The following is a 20175-nucleotide window of genomic DNA, read 5'->3' on the forward strand; positions in this document are numbered from 1 at the left end:
CTTGAAAGTCAATGTCTCTTGTTGTTTCAGAATGAAAATCCCTTTGAAGATTTAAAGTATACTAGGCAGTTCAATAAATTCCCTTCAGCAGTCAGCACCGCAGCAATGAAAAGAGAATAAAATACAAACATACAGCTCAATTCACTGTCTACGCTTAGCTGATAGCTGCAAAGAGGAAGTGCCAAGACTAGCCACTCTTACAGACAAAACACACTTTTAAAAAACTAATTAATGAAAGGGGGAATTTTTCGCTGACATTCTACATGGTTAATAACATAAATTAACTATTCCTTCGATTATTTATATTCCAGACAACAGGTCACCAAATAATGCACTGCAATGTTGATCTTTCGAATTTCAATAAATATTTTCTTTTTTGAGAAAAATTTTTTATGCCATACTAAAAATAATGTGCCATTTAAAATTGACAACATTTATGTTGGATTCTTGTGAATTTTGACATAATGATGCAATCTCATTATTCTGATGACACAATCAAACCTTGTAGCTTGCTGTGATGAAACCCAGCTCTGACGGTACCTAATACTCCAATTGGATTTCATTAAGTGCACTGCTTCTCCCACGTGTTTCAGGCATATATGATGCACTCGGGGGAGCAATATGCTTACTAAAACCAAACTGGGATATTAGATACCATGAGAAATAGGATTTATCACATCAAACTAGATAACAATATACCTACAGCATGATTTGAAGCGCCCAATGGGATGAATAAATCCCATATATACAATGTGAATGACATACATTGATGTCAACAGAAACATTTATACCAAGAAAACGTCTCTGAGAAAATTCCTGTTGAAAGGAATGAAACGTGTTGGCTGATGAAATTGTAGTGAAAACATGAAAGCCTGAAGGCATTTGGTTGGCAATCTGAAATTAAATAAAGCATACAGAGACCTCAATTTTACCTGGTATGGAATTCCTTTCATATTGATGTAGAAGGACTTTGGGGGCATCCAAGGTTCCATAGTGATGTGCATTCCGCTATTTATACAATGGTAACTACTGTTTGCAGCTATTGGTGGGGGGGGGAGGGGGCAGTGCAGCAGCTAACCCTAAGCAGCTTGAACCTTGGGACTGATTTTGGAAAACAATGAGTGTGGTGTTTCTTTTGCTCTCTTCTGATTATGACCTGGTTCTCCGCCAGTCTTTTCATGGCTGTATCACCACGGTTGGCTTTGCCAGTGCTTGTTTATTTTCATTCTTCCCATAATCTTGTTGAAAATGTTTACACTGATCATGCATCAGGAATATTTTTTTTTTAATACTAGAATGCATCAACACATTTTACTAAATGACGCTTCAAAGAAATAGCACCTAAAATTTAATTCTAGAGAAGCGTTCTTTTTCCTACTTGCATTTTTTTCTGAACATTTTGTTTAAAGCAAAGAATCATCACTCTTGCTTACAAGCTTCTGCAAACATTTGCATCTAATCAGAGGGCATCCTGGGCACATTATACTTAGCCTCATATTGTTAAACTTTTCAAACATGAGTGTACATTTTTTGTTTTTACTGGAACGACTGTCAGTCGTGCAGGCTGACCTTAAAATGTTTATTTACAGTGCTCACCCTATTATTGAAGGCTTTTCATTAATTAACCATAAGTACAAGTTCGAACAGCATTAACATACGGGCACACACATTACCTCCACTGCATACAGTTCAACTTCTTTGTAAACCGGCAGCTAAAGGGTTTGTGCTGCAGGGGATTGGGCCTACTTGTCCCAAGGACAAAATAAAAATGAAACTTGTTGCCCTCAAACCCAAAACAAATTGTCCTGGGCGACAGAAATTCCACATCCCTGCTATGTCCTTGTTTCCACTCATGTTCACTACGTTACTTTTCTGAGTTAAAAACTAATTTTAGGCAGTTTTGTGCGGAAAGGAAAATACTCCAAAATCTCAATCAAAAAACAATTACCAAAATCAAATGGAGGAATTAGATTTCCAGGCAACAGCTTCTTCCAAAATTAATCAAAATAACCTAACAATTCCAGTGGTAGGCTCCTCCCGACAACCTCACTGCCTCTCCATGGGTTGGTTGAACTTGAAGCAGGTCCCAGGATGCTTGTTTCCGGTCCAGTGAGGACCTGGCTTGGCAGTTCGGACTGGACTGTTCCCATGAAGAACAGGGTCAAGACTGATTTGTATATGGCTGGGTCCAAACTGGGGTGGTGAGGTGAGCAAAAGAACGATGGATTAAACCCAGATCTGTGACTGGGGGTGAGTGTTTGCATTGTTCAGCACTCCGTCCAACATCCTTTTGTGTTGCTAATGATTCAGTGCTAACAGACATTAAGGACATCTGTACACCATCAGTTGATGTCCTAATCAACCAATTTCTATTCAACATGATGAGGCATAAAAGACATCACACCGAAGATGTGCAGAAACCACCCTGATAAAGTAAGAATGTATCCAGCAACTACAAATCTGAAATCTACTGTTTCATTTAATTGAGGGAAAATGCTGTGATCGTTAGCTGTGACTGTTTAGGTTTTACCTCTCCCCTAGGTAAACCTTCTCATAACCCAATTTCTGTCTTTCCCCTTGATGTTCCAATTGTCTCAATCAATGTTACTCTCAACTTATGGCCATTCTTACCCCTGCTCCCTATTTTCTCTGCTGCCTTCGATCTTCTTTGTTTCCTTTTGTTACTTTAAAAATCAATAAAATTATTTAAAAGAAATTGCAGCTCACTGATGCAAAAGTATGTTCTCATTTAATGAAAATGGTGCTCAATCTCTACAAACGTTTATGAGAGATGACAAAAACATGCTTTTTTGAGCAATGCATTGAATATTGGTTTGTATAACTACTTCGCTTTAGTACATCTGCCAAATGAAAGCTGATAAAATTGAGTCACATCCAATTATTTGTCACAAAAGATCACGAGACACAAAGGTACCACTTGACATGGAGGTGTCCATTACAAGATGCAACATGCTTACATTCATGATTATATACACACACACCACACATTGCTACACATGGACAGTAGGACCGACAACTAGAGACAGGGAAAGGCTGGCGGATGACTGAGCCGTCAAATGGATGTTGCTAGTCTTCATATGCAAAGGAAATACCATATAAGGGTGGAAATTGAGTGAAAGTGTCTAGTTACCAAGGCCATTAATGGCTCAGAGGGGGAGGGTACGTCCACTACCCTTTTTCTTCATTTTGCTGCCCCGGGGATGTGAATCCCTGTGCCTTTAGAGGCTCAGGGAAGGGGGCAGCACAACCACACTCTCCTTAAAAAATGCGCTGGGCTCCTGGGGGTGGGGTCCATGGAGCAGAATGTGGCTCTGGGAGGGTAGGGGGCGCATGACTCCTCCCTCTTACAAAATGTGCCAAGCCCCAGGCAATGCGGGACCCAGCCTGAAATTGGTCTGAGGAGAGGAACGGTGTGCCTCCTCGCCCTTAAAAACTAAGCCAGTTCTTAGGGCCGAAATACGCCCAGGGAAGGGGGCTGCATGCCGTGTCTAAAGTACCTATGGGAAAATGAAGGGGAAAATGCATTTTTCAGACACCCTTTTCTCGGCCCATGCTTGACAGATCACCCCCAACACATTCCATGCACAAAATAGTCAGAGAGTAGCACTTTTTTAGAAAGTTTCATGGAGATTCCTCACACAGCAGTAAAGTTATCATCAACACACAATATGCATGTCCTATGGAACCACAATCCTAACTATAACTATCCAGTGGCGACCACCACTGTGTAAAACATGGCCCAAAATGGATCCTCAGAAGGAAGGATTTCCTTTTTAACAATGCCAATTAAATTGTTAGCTACAACATTGGCATAACAAGCCTACCCAGCTAATTTGTTAATACACCCACAAAAGCTTTTGCTTGAATCCCCCGGACAGCATTAAGTGAAATCTAAAAAGTCATACAGACCCCATGTGCGGTATGAGTTTGTTTTAGGAAAAAAAGAGGAAAACATAATGTAACCAATTACATTCACAAAAAAAAACTGAATTTCAAAGGCAGTGAGCTAGGTCTTCCCCCCACCCGCTTTACAAGAGCTAAACAAGCCATGAATTGCCAGTGAAGAAAAAAGCCTAAAACGCCAACAACTTAGCCCACTGCCACAAGTTCAGCCTCTATTGTATATTTTTATATGTTTACTTACAAAACGTCTATGAGACATCACTGTCACATGATATCATCTATAACTGGCTTCTAGCAGGGTGAGCGCAACCAAAGAGACCCTGAATGGTGAATATGTACTAGCACATGCCAAGTGAGAGACCACTCATGCCTAGTTCTATGAGAGAAACCTTGGACGCCAGGCATGTACTAACACACTAGCTGTGTGTGGCCTTCTCCTGGACTTGCTCTCATCACAGTGGCCTTCCTTTGCAGTGACCCAGTTTATCCACCACGTCCTTGCATCAGTGACAACCCACTATAATCAAGACCCCTTACAGAGATCTTCAGATGTAGGGGTACATTCCTTGCAAGTAAATTCACCTTGCAGTGACCTCGCCCTTTGTCTCCCCCTTGCAATGTGGCTTCCCTCTCAGGGACAGTTACGTTCCTTGCAGCGATGCTCTTTTACAGTGGAACTATCACTGCCATGAGTCTGCTTCTCAGACTGAACCTCCTTATGAAGTGGTCCTATCCCTGCAATTAAATGCTCTTCTGTGTGGTGGGCGTGCCACTGCAGTACCACTCAAACACCGCAGAGGCCATATCTTGCTGTGACCACCACCAGCAGAGGTATATCTTTCACTACACATAATCTTCCCCTTTAGATGCACCAGTTCAAGCTGTGACCTCTAAGTGGCCATTTTTAAGTTGGGCATAGCAGTGCGCAAGCGCTGCTTTTCTGACATGTTGGTATGTACCTGGGCTTTTAACCATGCCCAGCGCACACCCCTCACTATCTCTCGTTAATGCGCTTGCCTTTCAAAAATCATTTGTTTTAGTTGGTAACTGCTTTAGGTTTGTCCCTCCTTAGGGCAGTTTTGTTACTGCCTTGGCCATCGACAATTGCACTTTTGCTGATAATTTTCACTGCGAGCGAACTTTTTTTTCCTTTTGTCGCTCTCTCTGCGCTCACAGCGAAGGCTCGCTTAAGTCAACTGTTTTACTTTTTATTTTCAGTGGCAAGAAAAGTCCAGTTAGGAATTTACAACGCTAATAGCTCTACTTCGAGAAAACGCGAGACCCATTGTATTGCAAATGCTTATGTATTAGCCTTTCACTGCAGTGGTATCTCTTTCAGTGAAAGCAGAGCTTTAAATGGTAATATAGAAGCGCAGGTACTCACTATTTGGAGTACCTGGTTGCTCTGAGGATTTCCGGTACTCTCCCAATAAATGCATTGTCTCCAGTGCAGTGAACTGCAGGTACTCTCCCATTCAAATTAAAAAAGTACAGGTACTCAGCATCGGACAGTACCTCCCCATTTAAAGCACTGAAAGTAAACTTCCCTTTCAGTGAGGGTCATCCCTGTAGCGCCTAGCTGCGGTCCTCCAAGCGCCCATTGCAAGTCCTGTATGCCTCCCCTGAAGGTAGGATTCCCCTGCGGTTGCTACCTCCTTCTGTGACTTTCACCTTTCACCGACATCCCTTGGTCCGCTTTGCAGTAACGCCCACGCGATACCAAGTGCTATGGTCCACCGCCCTTGTGCAGTCACCTCCCCAGCAGCGCCCCTCCTCCCGCCGTGACCTTGTCTTTTCCCCACGACCTTTCATGGCGGGAAGGGGCGGCGCCCTCTGCACTATCCTGAGCTCTGCGTTTTATGGCCCTAGGTGCCAGCACGGCACTCCAGCCCTCACCACTGCCACTCCAGGCCCACCAGTCTCCTCATTCCTTACCCCAAAGGAAGGCGCTGACACGACCACACAGAAGGGCAGGGAGGGCGAAGAAGCCGGTCTCTGCGGTCCTAGGCCCAAAGAGAGAGAAACTGAGCGGGAACAGGAGTTGGGGCGCACAACGAAGTCAGCAAATGGGGGAAACCAATGGGTGGAGGGGATAGACGAAGGCGGGGGGTAGGGGATTTTAAAAGGGACCGAGGTAGGCACTAATTCGAGACTTATAATGAGGAAGGGTCTGTGAGGGGTTGGTGGGTGTGTAATATGGTTAGGTGACAGCACAATAAACTGGTGAGGTAGCACGGAAGGATTATGCTGCCTAAAGGTCACGATACCCCCCCGAGGCTAATAAAACGAGTAGTAATTAGCACTGTTAAAACTACATTCTTGTAAATTAAAAACACTTCGGGGACTCAAGAGGACACTATATATAAACGCATTATTAAGAGCACGACAGACTGCGCCTCTTCTACTTCAGAGGCCTTCAGGGCAGGGATGGAAGGAGCTCTACCCTGCACAGTGATGCTCTCCCAAGGCAACACATGCGATGGGACGACCATTTTAGATTGGGGGTTGGTGAGAACAGGGCTGGGACGGAACAAACCCGCATTAAGCACACGTCATACACACAAGCATGTATGCTGGTATACACAGGCTGTGAGTACACATGTATGAAATATGCAAACTACAGACAATTTGTATCCTCAGACTACAATTCCATTCCAATAAATCAGCCACAACTCAACCCATGCTGATGTGTGTGCTCATGGACGCATGTAAAACAGACATGCTAATCAGAGTTATATGCTTACTGTGAATGATAAGCGTGCATTCAATGCATGTTTAAAATGTAAGCAGAATACATAATACAATCACTGCGTATACTCAGCACACACGACACACATCCAACGCAATAATAGAACATAAATGCGTACCATAAATAATGCATCTATTACATGTAAAACACATACAGAATACACACACAAATTGCACAGTAATTGCAATACATATTCTTATTCACAGTCCATACAATATGCACACGTTGCATGCGCAACGTAATTCCCATTACCTGCATAACCAATAGATACAAATAGGACGAAATACATAAGACACATTCTCACTACATACAGAACATACACAGTGAACAAAGAACATGAAACACGTTTAATGTGCCCACAACAGACACACTTCAGACGGTCCACACACACTGCATCTTTAACACGCATTGTGTACCCTGGCGTGGAGAAGCACATGCGTGCATTCTGTACAGTGCAATAAAGCACATCCCCGCATTTAGCGACAGGTAGGCGTGCATGAGCACACTGCAAGCGATTTACGGCGCACGCCAGCACCTCGGAGATGTGCACCTAGTACGGTACACAAGCATAGGGAAGAGGCGGAGGAGCCCAGCTAGAATTACGAGGATAATATGCCCCATAAGCCTCCCGGTCTCTGGTGTGTCAAGAGGTGTCGCGGGTTGCCCGGACTTCTCTGTATCACAGGGACAAGGGCACGGAGCGGCTGGTCGCGTTGTGTTTGCCCAAAACGTGTCCCCAACCACAGTATGGTCCCGCCCTCTACTGACATACCCCGTCCCAGCACTGCGGCATATCGACGAGCGGGGCCGGTCCTCCGGAGCGCTGCTGCTGGAGGCGGACAGATGGGCGGACGGACGAGGCTCTCGGGCGCAGGCACGGATGCTGTGAGCGGCTCTGCAGTCTCTGAGCCCCGGAGGGGGTATACACCCAGCCCCACCCCCGCACGTGCCTGATGGACTTTTTTTTATTTTGCTGCAGTAATGTCAGGCAGGGGCTCTGAATGGCTGATCCCAACACCCTCTCCCCCCCATTGGCTCCAGTGGGAGAGATCGATATGCGACTGATGGATGCGGCCCACCCACCAAGCTCCCACCTCAATCACCGCCTCCCCCCCTCTCTTTAATCTGATAGTGGCCCTGAGGTGCATCGCTGACCCCCGTTCGCGTTCTTCCCTTCTCGCGACCCCCTACTCTCTGTCCCCCCACATGTACCTTCTGTCTTCCTATCTCGTCTGCCTACTTGTCTGTCAGCCCCCCTCGCTCTACGCATCCCACCGAAATGTCAACATCTCCTGCAGTTACATCGCCCAGTTAAAGTAGTTATTCAGTGTCTTTCACCTCTTTTCTATCCCAAGCTCACTTGCCTCTTCCCTCGTTTCCCACCTCGACTCATTTCTGCATTACACCTGTCGCCAACCCCCATCCGTTATCCATATCACCCATCCATCTCCTCCCTTCGGCATTTCACCGAATTCGCCAAGCTCCATTACACCACACTCACCTCCCTGACTCCTCCGTTTTTACCACACTTGTCAATTCTCCCATCCTCCTCTTTACCACACTCACAAGCACAAGCAGTGTGAAAGGGATTTGTTTTGACTTATACTGGGTGCTCCCTTGTGTCTGGACAAAGCTAAACCTCTCTGATGAGCTCTAATGAGAGCGAAACACGTGTCAGGGGTTGCTTTTACTCATTCCAGGTTGGCTTGGACGGTACTTTACCAGTCCAAAGCTGTAATACTGTCGCTTTTCTCATTTTACAGCTCGGCAAGGTTGGCACTGTGTCAAACCTATGCTTAAAGACTTTGCTGTACAAATGGCAAAAGACTGTCACTATCTAGCTCGGCGTGGATAGCACTGTGCTGATCCAATGCTTAAAAACTTTGCTAGATAAACAGACATTTGAGGTGAGTAAATCTAGAGTGTCGCTGGTGTTGCAGGGTGCTCCTTACTAGAGCGGCTCTCCACCTAAACTTGGGAACTACCCAGAGTTCTCTCTTCTTTTTTGTATATATATATATATATATATATATATATATATATCCACAAAGAAAGGTTGTCCCAAGACGGAGGCGCACTCTCAACAAGTTTCATTTGTATTTATTTTCAGATCCAGCAAAGCCGATAACAGACATGGAATTCATTCTCTCCAGGCCAGACGCGTTTCGGGCATCCTTGCCCTTGTTCACAGGCCAAATGCGAGGCAAATCATTAAGTCAATTGCAGGCACATGATTAACCATTAAATACTTCCCTATAATGGGCCTCCAGTGAGTCACAGCCAGTGCATGTTGGTATACGTAGTCCTGCAAGTTCGTTTTTTCCAAGTGGGTATAACTTTCACAAGCCTCATATTTAAACACAGTACATTACCCTCCAGTGGGCTGAATTCAAAGTCGAGTTAGCAGATTTGCTGATATTTCCTAACCTGTTGAACTACACGCGACATCAAGTGAGGTCACGCAGCCCTGCTCCTTCTGCAGTGGTGCTCCCTCCACGGCTGGACAGGCCGTTATTAATCGCATTTGGCCTGTGAACAAGGGCAAGGATGCCCGAAACGCGTCTGGCCTGGAGAGAATGAATTCCATGTCTGTTATCGGCTTTGCTGGATCTGAAAATAAATACAAATGAAACTTGTTGAGAGTGCGCCTCCGTCTTGGGACAACCTTTCTTTGTGGATTAATAACGGCCTGTCCAGCCGTGGAGGGAGCACCACTGCAGAAGGAGCAGGGCTGCGTGACCTCACTTGATGTCGCGTGTAGTTCAACAGGTTAGGAAATATCAGCAAATCTGCTAACTCGACTTTGAATTCAGCCCACTGGAGGGTAATGTACTGTGTTTAAATATGAGGCTTGTGAAAATTATACCCACTTGGAAAAAACGAACTTGCAGGACTACGTATACCAACATGCACTGGCTGTGACTCACTGGAGGCCCATTATAGGGAAGTATTTAATGGTTAATCATGTGCCTGCAATTGACTTAATGATTTGCCTCGCATTTGGCCTGTGAACAAGGGCAAGGATGCCCGAAACGCGTCTGGCCTGGAGAGAATGAATTCCATGTCTGTTATCGGCTTTGCTGGATCTGAAAATAAATACAAATGAAACTTGTTGAGAGTGCGCCTCCGTCTTGGGACAACATTTCTTTGTGGATATATATATATATATATATATATATATATATATATATATATATATATATATATATATAGAGAGAGAGAGAGAGAGAGAGAGATTTTTACAGAGTTGCAGTAGCCACTCTGGAATTATAAATAGGATTTAAGCGAGATTGGAATTCACCAGATTTCTGATTGATAATAACTTTCCCACCATTTAAAGAATCTCCACAAAAGTTTGCATACATATTCCTTTTTCTACATTGGCTGATGATGCAAAGTTTCATGGTGATTAGTTAAGGGGGTGCAAAGAAAAAAGGGGGTTGCCAAAACACGTTTTTCCACCAATGCATTCTCTATAGAATTTTTACTCAGATGCAGGGACAAAATAGCTGAACAACATTTAAATAACATTTGGCAGGAATACAGATTGAGTGGAAAGGGTCCTTTTTGGTATATGAACTGAATTGGTTCAGTAGTTTTTGAGTTAAAAGGGACAAAAACTTAGTGATATATAGGATTGCAGTATACCACAGTAATTTTGAGGTATACCGCAGCACATGGCGGAGACATAACACAATATTAATGGCTAATGATGGCCCTTACAAAATAAAAATGCAGCCACATTCTTAACACCACACTTTGTGTTTGTTCTGGGATTCAATAGGAAATATAGCTTATTACTGTTTAAGGAATGTATAGAACGCATTGAGGCATATTACAAAAGTTTGTAGAGTTTGGGAAAAGTTATGTTTATTGTTTTATATGTTTTAAAAACAATTTACAGTGTACTGCAGTACTTCTTTGAAATTATCTAGGACAGCAGGAGCGGCTTCTCCATAAGAGCGGAGGAGTGTCGCCCCCCCACCAGCAGTGGCAGCTGCAAAACGCTTTAAAGAAAAGGATAATAAACTATGTTTATTATCCTTTTCTTTGAAAGGGGCGGGGCCACGGGGTTGACGTGCTCTGAGGGGAAGTGCAGAGCCCTCCCCCTCACTGCGCATGTATGTTTGGCCAGCCCAAGACGCATGTGTGCCAAAGACACATGTGCAGTAGGCTCCCTCAAGCCCGGCAACACAGTTGCCAGGCTTGAGAGAGCCTGCACAGGCTTCCAGTCTGCCTGGGCGCTCCCAGCCAATCCAGACGCTGCTCTGAGCAGCGTCAGGATTGGCGCATGGAAGGCTGGGAGCCTGTGCCTAGAGCAAAAACGCAGGAGAGAGGAGCGGTGCACGGCGGAGAAGGTAACGTTTTTCAAAATTTTATTTGAATAAACTTAAATGTATTAATTCCCCACACGAGCGCCCCACCCCCAGGAATCCCAGCGAGCCACGACTGTAGGATAGTGGTTCTTAACATGTGGTCCAGGGAACGCTGAGGGTCCATGAAGCCTACTCAGGTGGTCTGTGACTGCTTAGAAAATTAAATAATATTAATAGATTAATAAAGTGTATATAAATGAAGAAACAACATTTTAAGTTTAAATGTATAAAACATCCTGTTAATGTGAATGAATTTGAAATTGGAGGCTAAAAATTAAGTCAGTATCCTCATATTGAGTCGTGGAAGCAGTGTAAGTGCATGAAACAGAATACAGTATTTACGAAGAGTGCTCTAAATTGAATTTACCAAAGCTCTAACCTCATTAAACTAAAATTCTGATTTTTTTATATCAGTTTGCCACTTAAATAAAAGATTCCATCATATATGCATTTGTTTGATGAATGCTTGTTTCTGTGTTTTTCATGTAATGTTTGGCATTTCCATCATTGAAAATGCTTATGTCAGGGTCCCTGCTTTCAGTAATGACTGAGTGGGGGTCCTCCAATTCTAATAATGATGCCTTGGGGGACCCTGGTTCCAGTAATGATTAAGTCGGGGTCTACAGAAGTCAAAAGATTAAGAACCACTGATATAGGAAGTACTGCGGTACCCATTGAAAAAAAAATGACATATGACAAAAGATAATTTATGACACACCACTCCATTCTATGAAAAGTCACTCCACTCTACCACACGCCACTCCACTCTACCACACAACATTCCACTCTACCACACACCACTCCACTCTACGCCTCTTCACACAAAGCCACTGCACTCCACTCTGAGATACACCACTCCACCACACGACATACTACTCCACTATATAAAACTTTACTCCAATCTACGCTACAGCACTCCACTACACACTGTTCCACTCTATGCCACCCCACTCTACAACACTACTCTCTTCTATGCCACTCTACCACATTCCACTCCACTCTACAGAACTCCCTCTATGCCACTCCAAGCAACTTTAGTCCACTCTACTTTATGACACACCACTCCACTCTAGTCCACTTTAAGACACTGTACAACACAATACTGTATGACATGCCACTCCACTCTACTCCACAACCCGGCACTCCACTTTCAACACTCTACTCCACTTTATGCCCCTCTACTCTACGCCACCCTACTCTATGGAGTGGCATATTGTAGAGTGGCAGTCTACAATACTCCAAGCCACTCCATTCTATGACCATCACTCCATTCTATGACACGCCACTCCAGTCTACAACAGTCCAAGTCACTCCACTTTATGACATGCTATATTACTCTACTCTACAACACGTGACTCCAGTCTACAACACTCCAGGCTACGACACTCCAAGTCACTCCACTCTAGCACACGTCACTTCACTCCCCAATATGCAGCTCCACTCTATGACACTTCACTTCCAACACTCTACTTAACTCTGTGTCACTCCACAACACTCTACTCCACTCTATGCACTCCACTCTAAAACACTCTACTTCACTTTATTGCACTTTACAACACTCTACTCCACACTATGCCACTCTACAACATTCTGCCCAACTTTACGCAACACCCTCTATGCCAGACCATGCCACTTTATGCCACTCTACTCTATGACCCACTATTACATTCTAAGGCACTGTACGACATGCCACTCCTCTCCACGATACCCCACTCCAGGCCACTCCACTCTGCACCAATGTGCAACACTTTCCTCCACTCTGCAACTCTCCAATCTACGCCATTCTACTCTACGACACTCCACACCACTCCACTCTATGACATGCCCCTCCATTCTACGCCCCTCCACTCTAAGATACTCTGGGACATGCCAGTCTATGTCACGCCACTCAACTCTACACCACTCCACTCTACAAACGACATGCCAATCCACTCCACTCTATGAGATGTTACACCACTCTACGAGATGTCTCTCCACTCTACGCCTCTCCACTCTAAAACAGTCCATGACATGCCACTCGACTCTACGACATGCCACTTCACGACATTCTACTTCACTCTATGCCACCATACTCCACTCTATGACACGCCACTGCACTCCGAGACACACCACTCTACTCTACTCTATGACACTTTACTACACTCTACGCTATGTCATTCCACCCTATTACACTCAACTCTACTCTATTCCATGCCACTTTACCCCACTCTACACCACTCCACTGTACAACACTCTACTCGACTGACATTCTACACTACTTCACTCTACAAATTCTACTCCACTCTATGCCACTTCACACCACTCTACGACATGCCACTCCAATCTACAACCCCCCACTCTAAGATACTCTAGAACAGTGGTTCCCAACCTGTGGTCCGGGGACCCCTGGGAGTCCGCAAAGCCTCCTCAGGGGGTCCGCAACTGCTTAGAAAATTAAATAATTCAGTGGGGGGTCCCCGGATTCCAATAATGACTCAGTGGGGGTCCCTGGGTTCAAGTAATGATAAAGTGGGGGTCCACAGAAGTCAAAAGGTTGGGAACTACTGCTCTAGAACATACCAGTCTATGACACGCCACTCACCTCTACACCACTCCACGACATGCTGCTCCACTCTATGAGATGGTACACCACTCTAAGAGATGTCGCTCCACTTTAAGCCCCTCCACTCTAAAACAGTCCATGACATGCCACTTGACTCTAGACATGCCACGCCACTCTACGCCCCTAAACTCTAAGATACTCTAGAACATGCCACTCTATGACACACCACTCAACTCTACATCACTCCATGCAATTCCTTCTGTACCACTCCATGCTCCTTTGCTCCACTCTACTCTATGACACACTTCTCCACTCTACTCCACGCTACCCTACTACACTGTACAGCACTCAACGACACGCCACTCCACGACTCACCACTGTACTGTACGACACGCCACTCCACTCTACGACACGCCACTCTACTCCATTCTACACCACCCCACTCTACGCCCCTCCAATCTAAGACACTCTCGACACACCACTCTATGACATGACACTGAGCTCTACTGTATGACACAACTCTCCACACTACGCCACCCCACCCCACTCTACTCTATAGCACACCTCTCTATCCTACGACATTCCACTCTATGACACTCCACTTGATGACACACCACTCTACTCTACAACACGCCACTCAGCTCTTTGCCACTCCACTCTACTCTATGACATGCCACGCCACTCCACGAGACACCACACCACTCTATGAGACGGCAGTCTCTTCTACACCACTCCATTCTATGCCCCTCCACTCTAAGAAACATTATGACACACCACTCCACTCTACTCTATGACATGCCACTCCATGACATTCTATTCTAGTCTGTGCCCCACCACTCTACGCCACTATACTTGACTCTATGTCACGCCACTGCACTCCACAACACGCTACTCCATTCTATGACACTTTACTACACTCTATGCTATGGAACTCCACTCTATGCCACTTTTCTCCACTCTACACCACTCCACTTTATGCCACTCTACTGTACAACTATGACTCTCTACACCACTTCCTTCCACAAAATGTGATTCCACTCAATATCACTCTACTCCACGCTATGCCTAGCTACAACATAGTACTCCATTCTATGCCACTCTACAACACTCTACTGAACTCTACGACACTATATACAACTCCCTCTATGCCAATCTATGCTACTTTACTCCACTGTACTCTATGACACACTACTCAACTCTAGTCCAGTACTCCATGCCACTCTACTCCAGTGTATGACACTCAAAGACATGCCACTCCACTCTACTTCACTGTACTCTATGACATGCCACTCCACTCTACACCACTCCACTCCACTCCACTCTCCGTCCCTCCATCGTAAGACACTATTCAACACACCACTCTATGGCATGGCACTACAATCTACTGTATAACACACCACTCCACTCTACGCCACTTCACTATACAACACTCCACTCTACGACATGTTACTCCACTCTACGACACACCATTCTACTCATTGACATGCCACTCCACAGCACTCAATTCTACTCCACTCCACTCTAAGACACACTACAAGACACCACTGTATGGCACCACACTCTAGTCTACTCTACAACACACCACTCCACTCTATGCCACTCCACTCTACCATATTCTACTCCAGTATATTGCCCTCCACTCTATGCCACTCTAGTCCACTCTACAACACGACACTCAATTCTAATATACAACTGTATATGAATTAAAACCAATTTTTTTAAAATAAAAAAAATCGAATTCAATGAAAAAACAAAGATTTCAGATTAGTTATAGTTAGGAAAACTTAATTTATTATTTCTTCACGAAAACCAACTTAAGCTACATAAACATTAGAAATTTTAAAGAAATAGTTATAACTTTAAGGTATATTTTGCTCCCCAACCAAATCTTAACATATAACTTGTGCACCTCCAAACACAGTGTTGTCAAGTTGCTAGCCACAGAAAATAAACTATAACTCACGCCTTTCCCATGCACTGCTTATACCCTTTATCATTTCATCACTTGTAGCATGTTATATCATAGCATTCACATCAAGACTCATTGCATCTAGAATGACATCATTTATGAGAACACTGTGCATGGGAGAGGGGCGAGTTATCGTTTATTCACTGCTCAATTAAGCTTAAAAAAATATTTGCATATCTGGGTGGTTGGGTTCAAGGGACTCTCACAGGAGTCTCTCAAACCCCATTTTAAAAACATACAGCCTTCTGATTGTCCCAGAGGGCTTTCTTCCCTTGTGCCATCTTGCTCCAGCAGAAGTTAGATTGCCGCATGACGAGCACTGTGATTGGCTGCCAGCAACATGAAAAACCTGTTGCTGGCAGCCATTACAGGATTCAGGGCCTGATTTAGATATTGACAGATATCCCGTCTGCCGAAATCTAAATCCCATAGGAACTAATTTGATTTAGCTATTGGGAGACGGGATATCCGTCACTGTTGTGACGGAGTAACCTGTCCGCCAATCTCTAAATGAGACCCTTGGTCTCCTCTCCTGCAATTTTGAAAAAATAATATAAAAAAGGAGGCATGGTAGGTATACCCTGCCCCCATAGCCCTTGTGTGGGGTTCCCTGCCTGAGCTCTTGCGGGTAGGGAAACACACATTGTTCCTGTTTGGCGGGAGTACGGAGAAGCAGCTGCCCCCCCAGGTGGTAGCAATGCCCAGCTCCCGCAGCACCCAGAATGGGGGCATGTGGGAAGCCGGCTAAAGCTGCAGGGGCCTGGGGCTCCCCCGGTGGTACCAATCATATTGTTTGGAGGTTGTATCAGGTGGGCACCGGGGCTTCCAATCCAAACAAGGGATGGTGTCCCAGGGCCTATTAAGGCTCCGGGAGGGGTGCCACAAAACCCCCACACCTTTAAAATGCGAGTCAGCCACAGTGGATAGAGTTCCCAGGGCCTAACAATGCTTAGCAAGGGTGTGTGGGAAGTGGGGGGTAGCATGCTTCCCTCCTCTTATTAATGAAATTAGGCCCTTAGGGATGGGGTCCCCAGGACCTATAAAGGCTTGAGGCGGAGGGTGGGGGGTGGGGGGAAGGGGGGACACACCTGCCTTGCCTTATATATAGAATTTGGCATCTGGGATGGGGTCCGTAAGGCCTAATAAGCTAATAAGGCTCAAGGAGCAGGGGGCTTGCCCCCTCCCCTTACAAATAGTAGAATTCAACCTTGGGAAATAGGGTCCCTGGGGCCTATTAGGACTCGGGGAGTGGGGTGCCACATGGCGCCCTACCCGTTATTAATGAAATTCAGCTTTAGGGAAAGGAATCCCCGGGGCCTATTAGGGCTCAGGGATGGGGGGCCACACACGCCGGGCCATTTAAAGCTTGGGGAGGGGGCCATGCACTCCCTCCCCTATAATTAAAGTATGGCCCTAGGAGATGGGGTGTACAGGGCCCATTAGGATTCGGGAAGGGGCGGCATGCACCCCCTCCCCTAATATTGATGTATTTGGCCCCAGGGATGGGTTCCACGGAGCCTCTTAAAGCTTTCGTAAGGGGGCCATGCATTCCCTTCCCTATGTTTAAAGCATGGCCCCAGGTGGATGGTGTCCCCACAGCACTTTGAGCTTAGGAAGAGGGGCCATGAGCTCCTCCCTTAATAATATATTTTATGTAGTGTTATATGCAGTGTTCTCTCCATGTTGTTGCAGGAGTGAGGTGGGGCCTTGGCCTATGTGATGTGGCCCTGTGGCCTACGGACATTGAGGACTGGGCAGTGTCCCTACAATTGTATATATGTATATACGTTTGTACTTTGATGCACTTATTCATGTTATTTTATCGTATAAGACTCACTTTCTTCCAATCATTTTGTCCTTGCATTATTCCTGAGGGGTACAGGGTGGATATGTAATGTTTGTGCATCTGATTGTGTGTATGGTGGTGGGGGTGAGGGTGTTGCGTGTGTGTGTCACTCTTCTTTTCCTCCCCCTTCCCTTGTGTGCTAGGCGGCAGTACTCACCGTGGTCGTCTTCACCGGCGTTGCTGCTCATAATGCAGGAAAAGGTAGGCGAGCATCGAAAATATGTGCAGCTCGGGCTCCATGGCGTTATGGTTGTTCCCTGAGTCTCCAGAGGTGAGTCCTTTGACTTCTGTGTTCTGTTTCTGCCGTGCTTTTAATGTCATTGGTACCGCCCCCGAAAAGGCAGCGGATAGGCCTGTCGTAATAGTGTGGGCGGTACATTGTCTTCCACCTGGCTGTTGGCGGTTACCGCCATGGTGCTTGTTGATACCGTCGTGGCGGTCGGTATGTTAAAGTGGCTGTCTGTCTGAGCGGTTTCCGCCGTGGTCATAATTCCATTTTTGTTACCGCCGGCCTGTTGGCGGTATTACCGCCCCTTTATCACCGACCGCCAGAGTTGTAATGAGGGCCATAGTAGTTAACTGGAGGTTGAGAACTTCAGCCACTCTTCCCATGACCAGGGTGAAGGAGGCATTTTTTCTGTGGCAGGGCTCGGAAGTGAAACTAGCCATTTTGGTGTGGTGGCCAGGCCACTGGCATCCTGAAGGCCCTCCTACTAAATGTCATCAGTGCATGGTTGGGATAATTCATCCCCAGCATTGTATGCATCGTTGTCAGAATCTGTTCCAAATAAAATATGGAGAATTTGGGTCCTTCCTTGAGGCAGGGGCAAAGTATCAGAGTCTGATGGGTTGCTCAAAAGCTGCGGCCCAAGTAGATCAGTGTGCAGCCTCTGTCGAAGTGGCCCAACTCAGAAAGCACACTAGATTACAATTCATCATCCAGCATCAGTGCCCCAGAGTCTGAGAATAGTCCTGGTGCCAGGATCGTAGTTGGCAGCGAAGCTGGTTCAGATCCCATAGTAGGTTCAGATTGTCTACCTGGCACTGAGGATGGACCCACCAGTGGATTCTGAGGTTCCTTGGGGCCTGGAGGTGTACCAAAAGGACCTGGTAATGTCATAAAGAACCACAGCGTGGCTTCACAGAATTATTTGATTTTTTGGATCATCACTGACCCTCCCACCCATTAACCCAGGTTGCCTAGGACAATGGTCAGAATCTGCTCTGGAGGGGAAAGGCTTCGGGAGTGAGACTGGGAGGTATGGTGACACCCTCTGGAGTTTGTGAGTGGTAGGAAGGGGTCGAGTCCTGATTGCACTTTTTCTTCTTTTTCTCCTACTTAACTGAAGACTTTGACTGTGATGATAATCGGCCATAGGAACAACTTCAGGAGCGGGATCTTCCCTTCAACTTTGACCAGTCATGGCGTGGAGTCTTCCAGTGCGTGGCAATGTAGAGCTTTACCTCATGGTGCAGTATGGGTTTCAGACTGAACGAGGTGCACTGACTGCAGGCCTTGGAGCCGTGTTCCAACCCGAGGCACCACAGACAAAACTGAGGGGGGTCTGTCATGGACATTTGCTTGTGACAGTTCCTGCAACGTGTAAGCCCTGTGGCCTTGGGAGGTGGCATTTTCCCTTGCACACTGTATTTTTTGGAAGCAATTTTGGAGATAAAGATCTTGTGAAGAGACAAGGAGTAGCTCTGCGTGTGTTAGCACAGAAAGAAAGGAACTGACATCAGCAAGCGCAGATGGCGTCTGTGTGTGGTTCTGTGCATCACTTCCAGTATGGAACGAAGTTGGAGCAGAGCCACACAACGCCATCTACCAACACACAAGGGTACTGCTTCAAAAGTTTCAAAGTGGGGAATATTCAAAGTGAGGAATTTGTGGGGAGACATATCTATCTATGGCAAATGTAGTGGCGTACTCTCTGTTATAGCATTCTACCTGACTGTGTCATGTTTAAGGACACTTCGTGTTGAGGTATATCCTACAACTATGTCTTACAGCACAGAGAGGTTTGTAGCTTCTATGAACGTTACACAGACATGGACATGAACTGCACTTGAAGCATATATGTCATAGTATGTAACATTTCACATGGTTATGGGCACTATGTTCAAGATATATAGCATCTCTCAGGACGCCCGTCTTCACTGTAAGATCAGGCACAGTCTAGGGGCTCGGTATTATATTTGGAGAGAGTGTCCTTCATTCAAGAGGGTATGCAGTTAGACATAGACAGCAAGTCACATTTATGCAAAAGAACATGAAGGGTGCCTAGTTAAAGAATGTTGTGTGATGCATTGTTTACCTGGGGTTTGCTTTTCCTCAAGGTATGCAGTGTTAGGCCTTAAAGTCCATACACTAACTCTGAGGCTATCACAGCAGCCACCTTTCCCTCTGTGGCAGTGTACTGTTCTTGTCTCTTTGATCCACCACCAGTTGTCAGGGCTGCCGTACAGTTTTTCATCTGCCTCTTATTTGTATGCTATTTCATGTAAGTGCTTCTTCAGTTGTTTCACAGTCCTCCTTGTAGATGCTACCATATTTACCTTCCTCAGGTTGTTAAACCCCAGGACCTTGTTTTTTGCAGAAGAAAATTATGAGGCCACCAAATGACTGTCCTGGTGTTTTGATACTTCATTTATGAGGATTTCTTACTCCTCAATGAATTTGATTTTTTCTGCATCCCTTAAATATTCTGGGGGTGGGGGGGGGGTGGGGGGGTCCTGGTTCAGTCCTCGGTTGTCCTCCTGCCCCTG

At 45.6% G+C, this 20175-nt stretch overlaps 1 protein-coding gene across 9 annotated transcripts in view; it reads right to left on the minus strand.

Moving 5' to 3' along the window:
• NDRG4 (NDRG family member 4) overlaps positions 1 to 20175 on the minus strand; it is a 637307-nt gene that overhangs the window by 201061 nt on the left and 416071 nt on the right. The window contains exon 1 of one of the 9 annotated variants that reach the window (XM_069217406.1): positions 7446 to 7759. The exons of 7 other annotated variants lie outside the window; for them this stretch is intronic. In XM_069217406.1, the coding sequence (XP_069073507.1) occupies positions 7446 to 7466 (21 nt within the window). In that variant the 5' untranslated portion in view covers positions 7467 to 7759. Of the gene's footprint in view, positions 1 to 7445; positions 7760 to 20175 lie in introns of those variants that run through there. One more of the 9 variants, XM_069217407.1, reaches the window with a different exon arrangement.

This window comes from Pleurodeles waltl, chromosome 12, assembly GCF_031143425.1.
Source record: "Pleurodeles waltl isolate 20211129_DDA chromosome 12, aPleWal1.hap1.20221129, whole genome shotgun sequence".
Taxonomy (NCBI): Eukaryota; Metazoa; Chordata; class Amphibia; order Caudata; family Salamandridae; genus Pleurodeles; species Pleurodeles waltl.